This window comes from Lotus japonicus, chromosome 5 (genome assembly GCF_012489685.1).
Source record: "Lotus japonicus ecotype B-129 chromosome 5, LjGifu_v1.2".
NCBI classification, from domain to species: domain Eukaryota; kingdom Viridiplantae; phylum Streptophyta; class Magnoliopsida; order Fabales; family Fabaceae; genus Lotus; species Lotus japonicus.
This window is the reverse complement of record NC_080045.1, coordinates 33,442,392-33,453,930: the sequence shown is the minus strand read 5'-3', so window position 1 is coordinate 33,453,930 and position 11,539 is coordinate 33,442,392. Positions and strand designations below refer to the sequence as shown.

The following is an 11,539-nucleotide window of genomic DNA, read 5'->3' as shown; positions in this document are numbered from 1 at the left end:
TAGCTTCTCTATTTCGCTGACGTCACAGAACGCGTTGATGGAGTATGCGAGGAAGGAGAGGAGTGTGTCCATGGTTTGATTTCGTGGGTAATCGTCATCCCTGCAGGCCTTCTCAGGGTCAGGTCTTCTCAGGGTCAGAGCAAAGAGAAGGACGAAGCTGGTGGAAGGAGAAGGAAGAAGCTTTCGTGTACTGTAGATTGGGTTAGGTTAGGATTAGGTGGAGAAGAGAGGACGGATTGAAGTTCAGAGCAAGGAGATGGTGGAAGTTTTCACTGTTTGTGGTCAGGAGAGGAGCAGAATCAGAAGCCAAAAACGTGGTAGATTTCGTCATCTGATGCTTTCTCTGATGTTGGATCACGTTAGTTGAGTACAATCCTGGTGAAGCAGGTCTGTTTTTCAATTCATTCTTACTGTTCATTTAGAGTACCAATTGTTATGGATTTCTCCTTTTCAAATCTCTATAAATACTGCCATTGTTTGGTGTTTCTTCCCATCTCTCAACTGTGTTATCTATTCCTTTCTTTCTCATTTTATTTCCAGGAGAAAAAGAACAGTCATCTTCTTTGTGGGTTCTATTCATTGACAAATGTTAGTTTAGCAGGTACTGCATTGACATCTTTGGTTTTTCATGTCTAAAATGTTAATTATCATGATTTAGTTTTGCTTTTCTTTCCCTAACAAAGCTAAATTGTTCTTATCTTCACTCCATGGAAGAACCATTCTCCACCAGGTCTGCAAGATTTCTGTTTTGGTTATGATTTTGTTCTTTAGTTGCTTACTTGCTTTATAATAGTTTGTATTTTGTTTGGGTTTTCGTTTTATGAACTTATCCTTGCTCTATTATGCCTCTGGTTGGAGTGGTTGATCTTCATTGTAAATGTAAATTAAATGGCTCATCATCTTCATGAAATGTCAATACTGATAGTACATAGAAAGAGATCCTGCTTCCTTATGAGTAAAATTGCTCAATGTATTCATGACTTAAAGGCCTTATTAGTTGGATGGGTTGTATGGTGTCCCTCTTTACCTTTTCTTCCTTTGGATTTAAAGATAATAATGAACTTTCATTCCTTCAGAAAGTTTTGCTCAAATGCTATGGTGTTGTGTTGTTACAAACAGCTGTTTTTTTGTTTACCCTTCTATTGGATTTATATGTTTGTTTTGATTATGCAGATGATTCTAATGAATTGGCTAAGAATAAATGTTAATTTCATTGATAAATCTCATTCTTTAGTGCCTCCACAACTTATTTTTTTCAACTGAAACCATAAAACAAACTAGCAATTAATGTTGTAACTCATTTGGATTAGCACTGCCAAGTAGTTTCGTCTTTAGTATGGACATTTTCTCATTGTTGGGGTACCAGATTGTCTGTATGCTATTGCTTAGTCTCTATGTGCATATGTGAGTGTGCATTTGTCCAAAACCAGAACTTGTCTTTTTGTGATGAAAGTAAAATCTTGCTATTAATCATGTATTGCAGAATTGATTTCAAGATAAGAACCATTGAACTTGATGGCAAGCGCATTAAGTTAAAAATCTGGGACACTGCTGGTCATGAGCGATTTCAAACTATTACGACTGGTATGCGTTTAATCTTGAGGAAACTTGCTCACGAATTCAAAATTTACAGCTGTCAAAACTTGATCTCATATACTGGGAAATGGGTAATTAATAGGCTTATATGATCATATGTTCACATGCATTCCTGTAGAAGTTAATTGAAGTGTTATACTTGATTAATTTATAATGTGCCTTGAAATAAAATTAGCTTTTATAAGCATTGGAAGTAAATTAAATTTTGAGAAATAATTTCATATATAATAATTCCTTTGGACGGAAGTTGCAATTTGGAAGGAATGATGATTTAAATCTTTCAGTATCGTAACTCAAATCTAACATACACATGGGCCGGTTTTATACTTTTATAGAAAGAGGACACATTACTTTAGTCTAACAAGATAGTTGCGGGAAACAAGGCTGATATGGACGAAAGTAAGAGGGTAGGTGCATCTCAGGGTCCTTTTCTATTTACATTTTATAATTACATCTCTGTTCGCCACATTTGTTTACTGATATGAGATCAAGCAATCTCTTTGCATGGTTTCTGCTATCGTTGTGTTGTTATTCTCCATTTATACAAACTAAAGGGGTTCCTTTTTTAGGCTGTACCTTCTTCCAAAGGCCAAGCTCTTGCAGATGAGTATGGTATCAAGTTCTTTGAGACTGTGAGTAGCAATATGCTTGAAAATAAGTTTCATTAATTCATATGTGATTTCTTTTATATTCATATTAATTAAAAAACAAATGCAGAGTGCATAAACAAACGTGAATGTGGAGGAGGTTTTCTTTTCAATAGCAAGAGACATCAAGCAGAGGCTTGCAGACATAGATTCTAGAGCTAAGGTATTTTGTTTACTCTTTATTGTCTGTACTTCTTTTTCTTGTGAAATATGAGTGTATGCATGAACTGAGCCTTCTCTCTCTCTCTCTCTAGATTATTTATCAGTTTATAATGATTATACAGATGATTCTAATGAATTGGCTAAGAATAATGATGATGGAGAGGATACATTCAAGCTATCCTATTCTGATGTTGTGTGAAGAATTAAAGGAAAAGAACCTTCAGAAAAGTTTTGTTCCTTGAACGAACTTCAAAGATGGATGAGGTATTTTGCTTGCATGTGCCTAAGGTATTTTGCTTGCATTTGCATTTGGGGCTGAAGTATTAATTGGTGGTTGAGAAAAGAGGTGGGGGCGGTAGTTGTGGACTGAGGTGATGGTTGTGGTATGCAGGCAGATGCTTAAGAAAGGGTGAAGGGTTCCATAGTTGAGGGAGAAGGAGGTGTGGGCCCGGCTGTGTGTTTTGGGTTAGGGAAGAAGAAGGTTGAGTCAGTGGTGGTGGCGGCACTATTCAGGTGAGAACTTTTTTTGTTTGTGTTCCAATTATTTTTTGGCCCAACTTGTCCTAGCTGGTACATCCTATTAATTTTTTTAGCCTAGCTTTTGGTTGGCCCATGTCATGTTATAGGTCATCTTTTATTTTTTTAGTTTACCATTTGTCCTTCCCATCAGTCTGCCGTTTAACAGTGAGGAAGGAGAAGAGAGAATGATGGAAGGGAATAGCAAGAGTGTGAGAAGAGAAGATGATGGAAGGGGAATGACGATTTTCGTCACCCACCGTAGATAGGGTTAGGTTAGAATTAGAAGGAGATGAGAAGATGATGGAAGGGGAAGGACCAAGTGTACGGTTAGGGGATGACCGAAAATATGACATATGTTGCTTCATTCAAACAAGGAGGACAGAAGAAGGTTGAAGGAGAAGAGAAAAATCCCATTGTTTGATTATCAGGTCTATGTAGTAACCTTTCTGTCGTAACTTGTATTGTTGCAAGGCTGATACGGGTGTTATTCCTTTTAACCAACTTTAAATTTAGATCTAGCTAGCTACCATATGTCAAGTTATATCTAATTGTTTGTAAATGGTATTATAAAACCAACCATTGGTTTGCAGTATGATAATGTTTTTGTTTTGTTTGATACATGTGGTGCCAAGAAGGTTATTATCAAAGATGCTGCTGCTCCGAATTACACATCTAGAAAGCCATGCTTCGAATTACACATCTAGAAAGCCAAGTAAATAAGTTGCAAGTAACTGTATGTTTTAGTAATCTTTGGTATACTATCCAAGTCTAATCAGAAATGTATATTCTCATTGACACTATTCATTAATGAGTTATTTAGTTAATCTTATTTAAGAATGTATTTGACCACATTAAAAAAATTGATTTTTTTTCTCATCCCATGACATTGATATGTTCAGTTCATTTTTCATACGCATAAAGTATGATAAGTAGCTTTAGTTAGTGATTGTCATTTTGAAAGGTTGCATTCAACTTTCTTCCAAGTAATTTAATAATGAATTACTTTCATGGTAAAATGGCAGCTTTCATCCTCACCGTATAAGCATGATTAGTAACTAAAATATATGTTTTATGTAGTTTTTAAACTTCAATCCCTTTTGCAATCAGGGTAAATAATGACAAGTAAGAAATTATGGTTTGGTTTTATGTTGAACATGATTAGATTTGTCATTCAACTTCACTTCTTTTCCTTGGTTTCCAGGTTCTGTGACTACTTTGTATTTTTTCTATCCAAGAACTTACTTTTACATAAATGTCTGTGATAATGAAGTCTCATATTTCAAATCAAGTGATATTATCTTGGTCAGCTCAAAGGGTTGGAGGGTTTGTCTCAAGAAGAGTTTTTTCTATGGCTGCCTGTGAAGGATATCATTGTAAATGATCCATCATTAGGTCTCATTCTCATTGATATTGGTCTTGCCTATAAACAGCTCTCTCTGCCTCTCTTAGAAGTTCCCCCAATTTGCAGATCCTAAGGTAACTGTCTTTTTTGTTTGTGTATTTATAGCTGTTATTTATTGATGATAACTTCAAATTTGAATAGAAATCACTATGTAAAAGCATATGCATGCTATTTTCATCTCATCCATTATTATTTTTAGCATAGTTATTTGCATCAGTTTCTTTTACTTAAAAATCAATTCTGACAATTGAAGCTACTCACATCAATTTCTCCTCGTAATTGATTTTGTCTTTAAAATCAACTATTGAAGAATTTTGAAACATACAATGAGACCGAATGTATTTCAATTCTCATCTATTTTAGCTTCAAAGATTTTGTTTTGTATGTAGAATTTTGATTTAAAAGTAGAACAGAGCATTTTCATTCCTCAGTTTCTCCAAATTCAGGGATGTGTGTTTGTTCGTTTTATTTATGTGGGTGGTCTTAGGTTCAATATCAAGATTCTTGACCTTAATCTCAAAGAGGTTCAGTATAGGTGAGGACATGTCATGCTGCAACTGATGTTGCAGGTCCAAGTAATGTGAATGATAATATATTGTTAGAGGATGAAGGAAGTTATAGTATTTGTTGATTTAGTTAGTGATGATGATTATGTGGATGAAGTTGAAGATATTGTGGGTTATGATCGGTTGATGTGTACATTTGATATCAATGCTGATCTCATAAGTGGCAGGGAACCTCTGGTTAGTTTTGTACTTTTCCTTACTATGTCATGGTTTAACAGTTAGTGTCAATTTAATTTCCTTACTTATGGTTATAAATTCAAATGACCAGATTATCCCAGGTTGGGTTCAAAGAGAATATTTCAGTGATATAACTCCTATAATCAATGTTCTTCTTCCCAATGGATCTTGGACCAAGTGGGAACTTTGTTGGTACTCGCTTGGTGGGAGAAGCAAGGTAGCTGGTATGAAGGGTGAAGTTTATGGCCGCTGGTTTGAATTCTACAAGGACACATTTAAGCGACTTCGAGACACTGTTGCAGGACATTGGATGCAGTTATGAAAAATGGAGCAACCAAATAGATATAGGGTTGTGGTATTCACCCTTTAATTTTGCATTAAGAAATTGTAACTTTTTTGGATGTTTTATAACTATGTAACTATGTTAGTTAGACCTTCTTTTTATTTTGCTACTCTGTTTAGTTACATGTTTCCTTGAATTTATCTAAAAGTTGTACTTTGGCTGTAACTTTTTACTTTTTTTAATGTGGTGAACAATGTAATTTATTTCGGCAAGTATCCTTGAACCTATTTAATGGTGATACTAGGTTTGTTATGCATTGTTTAAGTTTATTTTGATGTGAATTTGTAGGTTTGTTTTTTGTGGTGATCAATTATATTATTGCTGCATATTTTTTATTTTGTTATCAATGTGCTTCTTCCAAATGGATGTTGGACAAGATGGGAAATTGTTTGGTACTCACTTAGTTAGGAAAGAAGCAAATCTGTGATGATGGGTGAGGTTTTTGGTCCATGGTTTAATTTCTATTTGAACACATTTATTAGACTTGGAACCATTGTCGCACGACACAGGATGATGCATTTATGGAAAATGGTGTTATCAAATTGTTATAGGGTGGTTGTATTGACTGAGTAATCTTATCATGAAGAAGTCCTAAGTGTGTTCCTTTTTTCGCTACCATGTAATATAGCATGAAGTAGTTGTAAACACCACTTCAATTGTTCTACTTTGTTTGGTTACATGTTTTTTTTGTATGTATTTAGTGATCAGCCCTTTAAAGGTGTTATGTATTTACAACTTGAATTGTTTGTTAATGTGAGTGGTGTTTAATTTGGTGAACAATTAACCTATTGTTGCATATTTGTTATTTCGTATATTTATAACAAAAGTTTTAACATTGTTGTATATTCAAATATTTTTTAACAATTAACCTATAGTGTGTATATTCAAATATCTTTTGACTCATAATCTTAGCCTTCATATGTTTATAAAAAAAACTTTAACACTGTAATTTTGTTCAAGTTATTTTGACAAAGATAAATTAAAATGCAACTTTGTTATACATATTAATGTTTATAATTAGTTCATTGACCCCTATGTTTCAGTTAAGCTATATTTGGGTTGTGATTTTTAACGATTACAATAATTGATATGTGAATTAATTAAATGAAGTTAAATAAATTGATTGAATAAATATAATAAATTGTAGAACTGCTCGTCCGTGCATCACACAGGGACGGGCTAAAATCCTAGTGTAACCACATAGCACGTTCAATGAATCATTACTATAAAAAGAATTATGAGTAATAATCGGTGAACATTCCAATAGTACTAATAAATACATAAACACTTCTAATTTGTAGGGTTAAAAATCAATTTGTGATGATTTTTAATCTTCCTAAATCAGAAGTGTTTGGATGTTTGTCATTATTAAAGTGTTGAAAACCAAGCTATAAAAAAAAGAAAAAAAGAACACACTGCAAGAGTGGGCAAGAGTGCAAGTTCCATCTGCCACTGACTGGCAACATTTATAATAACGACAATCAATACAATAATGTGAAGCATCACCTAATGAGTTCATTACCCAACACCAAACCTCCTATTATACACCAGAAAAAAAACAAAAACAAAAAAATAAAAAAAAGAGCAGATGTCAGAGACCAAGCCGAAGATTCCACTACACCAAACTAGTTGCAGTTGCATTCAAGCCTAAGGAACCGACACCCTCAATCAAACCACATACCTGCCGGCAACCACAGCCTTAGACAACACTTCTCATAGTTGTTGTTGCCAGAAATCATAGCCCAAAAAAAGTAACAGTTTGTTTGTGGTCTCAGTTTTCAGTTCACTCTGGCTGAGAAAAAAAAAAGCAGAAGAAGAAGAAGAAGAAGAAGAAGAAGAAGAAGAACACACTAGAGAGTTCAGAGTTCAGAGTTCAGAGTTCAGAGTTGAATTGATTCAGCTCAAGTCAAGCTAAAACTGGTAAAGTGAGAGTGTGCACACAAAACAACAACAACAAACACAACGGTTTTTCTCAATGAAGGTCCAAGATCGTTCTTCAATTCCAAATCCAAATCAAAAGTCCCATTTCAGAACCACACCTACAACCAAGAACCTCGATTTCTCCGCATGGGTATCCGACAACCTCTGCAAGATCGTGGCGATTCTGCTCCTCGCTGTGACAGTGGCGGCGCTCTTCTTCCTCCGCAACGCCGGCGATACCGCCGCGCTCATCTGCTTCCAGAACCAGGCGCGTGATCTCGAGAAGATCGAGTTTCCGCGCGTGAATTGGGACTCCGTCACGCGAATTTCCGACAGGACCTCCAAGTTCGCCAGCTTCCGGTCAGAGAGGTGGATCGTCGTGTCGGTGTCGAGTTACCCGAGCGATTCGCTGAAGAAGCTTGTGAAGATGAAGGGTTGGCAGGTTCTGGCGATCGGAGATTCGAAAACGCCGTCGGATTGGGTTTTGAAAGGTGCGATCTATTTGTCTTTGGAGGAACAGGCTAGTTTGGGGTTTAGGGTTGTTGATTACTTGCCTTATGATTCTTATGTTAGGAAAAGTGTTGGGTATTTGTTTGCTATTCAGCATGGTGCTAAGAAGATTTTTGATGCTGATGATAGAGGGGAAGTGATTGATGGGGATTTGGGTAAGCATTTTGATGTGGAGTTGGTTGGGCAGACTGCTAGGCAAGAGGTTTTGTTTCAGTATAGTCATGATAACCCGAATCGAACCGTTGTGAACCCTTATGTTCATTTTGGCCAGCGTTCCGTTTGGCCTAGAGGCTTGCCATTGGAGAATGTTGGTGAGATTGGGCATGAAGAGTTTTACACTCAGGTCTTTGGTGGACAGCAGTTCATTCAGCAGGGGATTTCAAATGGCCTGCCGGATGTCGATTCTGTGTTTTATTTTACGCGAAAGTCGGGCTTGGAAGCCTTTGATATCCGATTCGATGAGCATGCCCCAAAGGTGGCATTGCCACAAGGGGTGATGGTGCCTGTTAATTCTTTTAACACACTGTACCATTCCCCTGCATTTTGGGCTTTGATGCTTCCCGTGTCAGTTAGCACGATGGCTTCAGATGTGTTGAGAGGTTACTGGGGACAGAGGATTCTTTGGGAAGTTGGTGGTTATGTTGTGGTTTATCCCCCAACTGTCCATAGATATGACAGGGTTGAGGCTTATCCGTTTTCTGAGGAGAAAGATCTTCATGTGAATGTGGGTCGTTTGACCAAGTTTTTGGTTTCGTGGAAATCAGATAAGCATGGATTGTTTGAGAAGATATTGGACTTGAGCTATGCAATGGCAGAGGAGGGGTTTTGGACTGAGAAGGATGTGAAATTTACGGCTGCTTGGCTGCAGGATTTGCTAGCTGTGGGCTATCAGCAGCCAAGGTTGATGTCGTCGGAACTTGGCCGTCCAAGAGCCAGCATCGGTCACGGTGATCAGAGGGAGTTTATCCCGCAAAAGTTGCCATCTGTTCATCTTGGAGTTGAAGAAACGGGAACTGTAAATTATGAGATTGGTAATTTAATCCGGTGGAGGAAAACATTTGGGAATGTTGTACTAGTCTTGTATTGTAATGGGCCAGTGGAACGTACAGCTCTAGAATGGAGGTTGCTTTATGGGAGAATATTCAGGACTGTGGTTATTTTGTCTGAAAAGAAGGACATTGAGCTTGTTGTAGAGGAGGGCCATTTGGACCAAGCATACAAGTAAGTGCATTTATATTTGATTAACTTTTCCTATCTTTTAAGGGTGTGTTAGGATTAACAGCTTAATTGGATTAACAGTTATATTGTCATAAGCGCTTATCGCATTAACATTTTTTCATAAGCTAATTTAAGAAACTTACTGAAATAAGTTCAAAATAGGTTATAACGTATAAGTAAGTATAAGCACTTAATCATAAGCTAATCTGAACAACTTATGAAAATAAGCTGAAAACAACTCATAGGTAGGTCATTAGCTATTTACATAAGCTTAACCAGACACCGACATTAGTGCTTATACTGTAAGATAAGCTCTTCAAAATGGGGCCTAAGCTCTATGATTACTATTTTATGACTAAGATGCTTATGAAAGGTGGTTATAATTTTATCTGCCCAAATTCTAAAATTGAACACCGACCTTCCACAATTATAAGTGATGGTTTTATTCATTGAGTAAAATTAAGGAGAAACTCCGGATCAATGTTTTCACGGGCAATAAAAGATTGAACTTAATTAAATAAAATAAAACCATTGGAAGTAATTGTTTAGAAGCTCTTAGCTCTCTTATGACATACCATACATATGTGTTGGGCTATGTGAAATGTGAATTATGCGTGGACAGCTAAAAGGATATGATACCAATTAGTTTAAGCATATTGACATTAGTGTATGTTATGTGGCATGAATACCAGTGGAGACTTTGGATGGCTAATATTAGAAATGTTACTTGCTTTTTAATGTAAAGCATTTATTACTATCTCCATAAACTTTCTGGTTAATCATAAGAAGATTTAGTGAAGAGATTGATTGTCAATTACATGTTAAAATTTAAAACAATTGATTTTAGATAGATGCTCTAGCTCATAAGTCAGAAAAGGGGCGAAGGGATGAATACGACCTGACTACTGGTCTTAGAACCAGAAATGTAGTCCAAACTTCTGATTGCTATAATTGCTATTATTTCTTCTAGTTATATAATTTTAATTTTATACATCTCCTATTTCCAGGTACTTGCCAAAAATATTTGATCAGTTTAGCAGTGCCGAAGGATTTTTGTTCCTACAGGATAATACCATTCTTAATTACTGGAACTTGCTACAAGCAGATAAAACTAAACTGTGGATCACTAACAAGGTATTCCTGTAACCAGTTATTGTGTTTGCATGATAGATACTCCCTACACTCCCCAGTACAAAATCCCCTGAAAATTGATCATGAAAGACTTATTGGGATCTGTTAGAGATGCTTATACAATGTATAAGAGATTAATTTTAATCTGTTGTTGGTGTGAAGTTGTTCTAGACTATTATCCTATCATATGTTTTGTGAACAAAAGTTCATTTCTTATGTGAGCCAAAGTTTTTGACCTCTCAATTTGTTGATATCATAGTCAATTATTTTATTGAAAATCTTAAACACATTGGTGGATAGGGGAATGATAGAGTGAAAAATATTTTGAACCCACAACTGATTGAAATGAAATACTTGTCTTTGACTCTTTAAGTCAGAGTCGAAGTTGGTGAAAAACGTAGCTTTAACTTTAAAAGGCCATTCTAGCTTTCTATAATTCTTTCTGACAAATTCACTTGGATCATCCAGGTATCTGAGTCTTGGACTTCTGTATTAACAAAGGACAACTCAGATTGGTTATCACAACAAGCAAGCATGGTACAGAAGGTTGTTAGCATGATGCCAGCTCACTTTCAAGTCAGTTATAAAGAAACAGTTAACAATGACAAGAGCCTCTTACTATGCAGTTCTGAGGTGTTCTATGTTCCGCAGCGCTTAATAAGCGATTTTGTTGAGCTTGTTAACCTAGTGGGCAATCTGGAGATCCACCAGAAGGTTGCTGTTCCTATGTTCTTTATCTCCATGGATTCTCCACAGAATTTCGACCCTGTTCTTGATACGACGATATACAAGCAAAACCCTCCTATTAATTCCTCCACACTCTATTCAGCTAAAGTCCCTGCTGTTCATCCATTGAATGTATCAAGTGAGCAAGACTTTGTAAAGCTTATCAGAATAATGGCAGAAGGGGATCCGCTCCTATTGGAGTTGGTTTAAAAGTAACAAACATGTAACACTCTTACAGTGTTTTTTCAATCAGAAATAGTATTACACTCTCTTTTCAGTTTTTTGTTTATTTTTCTTCTAAAGTTTTCGGGTCGTTTTTTTGACCCTTTTCTTTTGCCCCCAATATTGTCGATTTGCTCCAGAGAAAATGTGTATTAGTCCTTTTCCTTTTTTTTTTTTGTGAAAATAGCAAATGGAAATGTATTTGTATTCAATATTGCAATTCAAACACTCCATTGAAAGATTCTTTTATCCTCACGAACTTTGAACTCCTCTGGAATCGAAAGTGCCCCATGAAGGGCGTCTTATAGGGTGTTATTGTTGACTGTGGTTACTGCACTATATGGTTCCTTACTAAGGGAAAGTTGATAGGAGTGCATGTAGTGTAGAAATGTGAAAGAGT

The 11,539-nt window shown here is 36.2% G+C and overlaps 2 protein-coding genes across 18 annotated transcripts; both read left to right on the top strand.

The window, feature by feature from the left end:
* LOC130717230 (uncharacterized) lies at positions 1-5,668 on the top strand. Of its 17 annotated transcripts, none has more exons than XR_009012275.1 (9): positions 2-387; positions 541-601; positions 1,484-1,584; positions 2,166-2,228; positions 2,314-2,406; positions 2,528-2,918; positions 3,560-3,636; positions 4,126-5,069; positions 5,161-5,668. XR_009012275.1 is itself a non-coding variant. In XM_057567382.1 (3 exons), the coding sequence occupies exons 2-3, from the start codon at positions 4,932-4,934 to the stop codon at positions 5,389-5,391; spliced, it is 369 nt and encodes a 122-aa protein (XP_057423365.1). In that variant the 5' UTR covers positions 3,579-3,636; positions 4,126-4,931; the 3' UTR covers positions 5,392-5,668. The 17 variants fall into 17 exon arrangements, 2 of the variants coding, with proteins under 2 accessions (XP_057423364.1, XP_057423365.1); XR_009012274.1 differs by having other exon boundaries at positions 3,560-3,657; XR_009012278.1 differs by having other exon boundaries at positions 3-387; positions 2,528-2,669.
* A 1,240-nt stretch (positions 5,669-6,908) lies between these two features.
* On the top strand, positions 6,909-11,194 carry LOC130716998 (probable glycosyltransferase STELLO1). The gene is made up of 3 exons (XM_057567081.1): positions 6,909-9,063; positions 10,068-10,194; positions 10,660-11,194. The coding sequence occupies exons 1-3, from the start codon at positions 7,388-7,390 to the stop codon at positions 11,125-11,127; spliced, it is 2,271 nt and encodes a 756-aa protein (XP_057423064.1). The 5' UTR covers positions 6,909-7,387; the 3' UTR covers positions 11,128-11,194.
* Positions 11,195-11,539: the final 345 nt, after the last annotated feature.